Source organism: Rhincodon typus, chromosome 44 (genome assembly GCF_021869965.1).
Source record: "Rhincodon typus isolate 14 chromosome 44, sRhiTyp1.1, whole genome shotgun sequence".
NCBI lineage: Eukaryota > Metazoa > Chordata > Chondrichthyes > Orectolobiformes > Rhincodontidae > Rhincodon > Rhincodon typus.
The window spans coordinates 76,956-79,193 of NC_063375.1; the positions used below are offsets into that span (position 1 = coordinate 76,956).

Here is a 2,238-nt window from a genome sequence, read left to right on the forward strand (position 1 = left end):
TGTGTGGTGTGTGTGTGTGGTATGTGTGGTGTATGTGTGTGTGTGTGTATGTGTGGTGTGTGTGTATGTGTGTATGTGTGGTGTGTGTGTGTGTGTGTATGTGTGGTGTGTGTGTGTGTGTGTGTATGTGTGGTGTGTGTGTATGTGTGGTGTGTGTGTGTGTATGCGCTGGGGGTCAGAGGCTGTTTTTAAGCGTCTGCTGTGATTAAGGTAAAAAAGCAGAGGCAGAGAAATGGAGTTCAAGTACAGATCCACTGTGATCCAATCAATTGTCAGCATAGGCCAGGTAGGCTGAATGGCCTCCTGTTCCTGTGTGATAGGCATAAGGGGGAAGAGGGGGCTGAATGGCCTCCTGTTCCTGTGTGATAGGCATAAGGGGGAGGAGGGGGCTGAATGGCCTCCTGTTCCTGGAGTCAGCTGCTATGTGTCGTGAGTTTGCTGTTGTTTGTGTTACTGAACCTCCAATGCTTTTTACTTCTGTGTTTTTCCACCCTTTTCCATCCGTCCCTCCCTCCACCCCACTCCGTCCCTCCCTCCACCCTGCTCTGTCCTCTCCCTCCGTCCCTCCCTCGGTGTCCCGGCTCAGATCCTGGCCTTTAAGGAAGCTGAACGGAAGGAGCGGGATGGGATCCGAGTTCTCCGACAGAGGAATATGTCGAAGACAGCGGGGAAGGAGCAGGAAGAGGGTGAACCTCAGGGAGGCTGCGTGTGCGGGCAGGATTCCGGTGGGCCGGTGCTACAGTGTGAGCTCTGCAAGGACTGGTTCCACAGCTCCTGTACCAGCTGCCCTCGCCTCAGCCACCAGAGACACCTGGCGGCCTGGTGGGACTGGGACACCAAGTTTCTGTGTCCCCTGTGCCTACGGTCACGGCGCCCACGCCTGGAGATCATCCTGTCGCTGCTGGTAGCCCTGCAAAAGCTGCCAGTCCGTCTACCAGAGGGTGAGGCGCTGCAGTGCCTGACAGAGCGGGCCATACTGTGGCAGGACCGGGCACGGAGGGCCATGGCCTCCAAGGAAGTGACTGCTCTCCTCGATCAGCTCACTGAGCTCCGGCAGCAACTCCACAACCAGATGGTGAAGGACACCATCGCCCTGAAGGAGAGGAGCCGTACAGTACACCACAGGAGGGTGAGTGTGAGGGGGCGCTGTCCGAGGGAGCGCCACGCTGCCGGAGGGTCGGGGCCGAGGGAGTGGGTGCTGCCGGAGGGTCGGGGCCGAGGGAGCGGCGCACTGTCGGAGGGTCGGTGCCGAGGGAGCGCCGCACTGTCGGGGCCAATGGAGCGGGCGCTGTCGGAGGGTCGGGGCCAAGGGAGCGCCGCACTGCCGGAGGGTCGGGGAATGCAGCTGGCTGGATGTGTACGGTAACTGTGTGTGTGAGTTCCCAGACCCTGGGGGTGATGTTGGGGGAGGTGGGAGAATTACCTGTTGCTGGAGAATGACCTGCTTCTTCCCTTCGTGACAGCTCGATGCGGTGAATGGTGATGCCCTCAATTTGTCCCAGGAATCACAGGAACCCATCGTAACCTCAGAGCCAACAGGTAACTGCCCATACACGCTCCTGTGTGTCTGTTCTCTACCACCTTCTCTCACCCCTTCCTGTCCGTACAAGTCTCCCTGTCTCTGTCTGTGCCTCAGGCTCTGACTTTGTTCCTGGTTCTGGTGACAGGGTCAGGCTCTGTCTCTTCCCACCCCCAACCCCAGGCACTATCCCTGTCCTCATCCCCGGTGCTATGGGTGAGTGAAGACCAGGGACAGACTCTGTCTCCCCCCTCCCCCATCCCCTCTCCCCCTGTCCTTGTCCCTGTCCCTGGTGCTGAGGGTGAGTGAGGAGCCGGTGACAGGGACAGACTCTGTCTCCCCCTTCCCCCTCCCCGCTGTCCCTGGTGCTGAGGGTGAGTGAGGAGCCGGTGACAGGGAGAGTCTCTGACCGTTTCTCCTACCTCTTGCCTCCAGATGAGGAGGAGCTGTGCCTGCAGAGCCCAGCTGTCCAGCTTTCAGAGAATGTGCAGCAGCAGCTCGAAGAGTTGATGATCGATGGAGACCTGCTCGAGGTCACACTCGATGAGAGCCACAATATCTGGAGGGTGCTGCAGGCTGTGAGGGCCCCTCCTCGCGAGAAACTCCACAAACTGCTGCAGGTAGGCTGAGGCAACTGTGCCTGTGTGTGTGTGTGTGGGCGGTGGAGGGGTTGGTAGCTGTGTGGGTTGAGGGGGGGAGTTGGGGAGCTGCGTGGGTTG

General features: G+C 59.5%; 1 protein-coding gene across 1 annotated transcript in view; it reads left to right on the forward strand.

Moving 5' to 3' along the window:
• LOC109926219 (lysine-specific demethylase 5D-like) overlaps positions 1 to 2,238 on the forward strand; it is a 31,687-nt gene that overhangs the window by 24,813 nt on the left and 4,636 nt on the right. Inside the window, exons 22-24 of the mRNA XM_048619958.1 lie at positions 587 to 1,129; positions 1,464 to 1,539; positions 1,955 to 2,139. Of these exons, the coding sequence (XP_048475915.1) occupies positions 587 to 1,129; positions 1,464 to 1,539; positions 1,955 to 2,139 (804 nt within the window). The remainder of the gene's footprint in view (positions 1 to 586; positions 1,130 to 1,463; positions 1,540 to 1,954; positions 2,140 to 2,238) is intronic.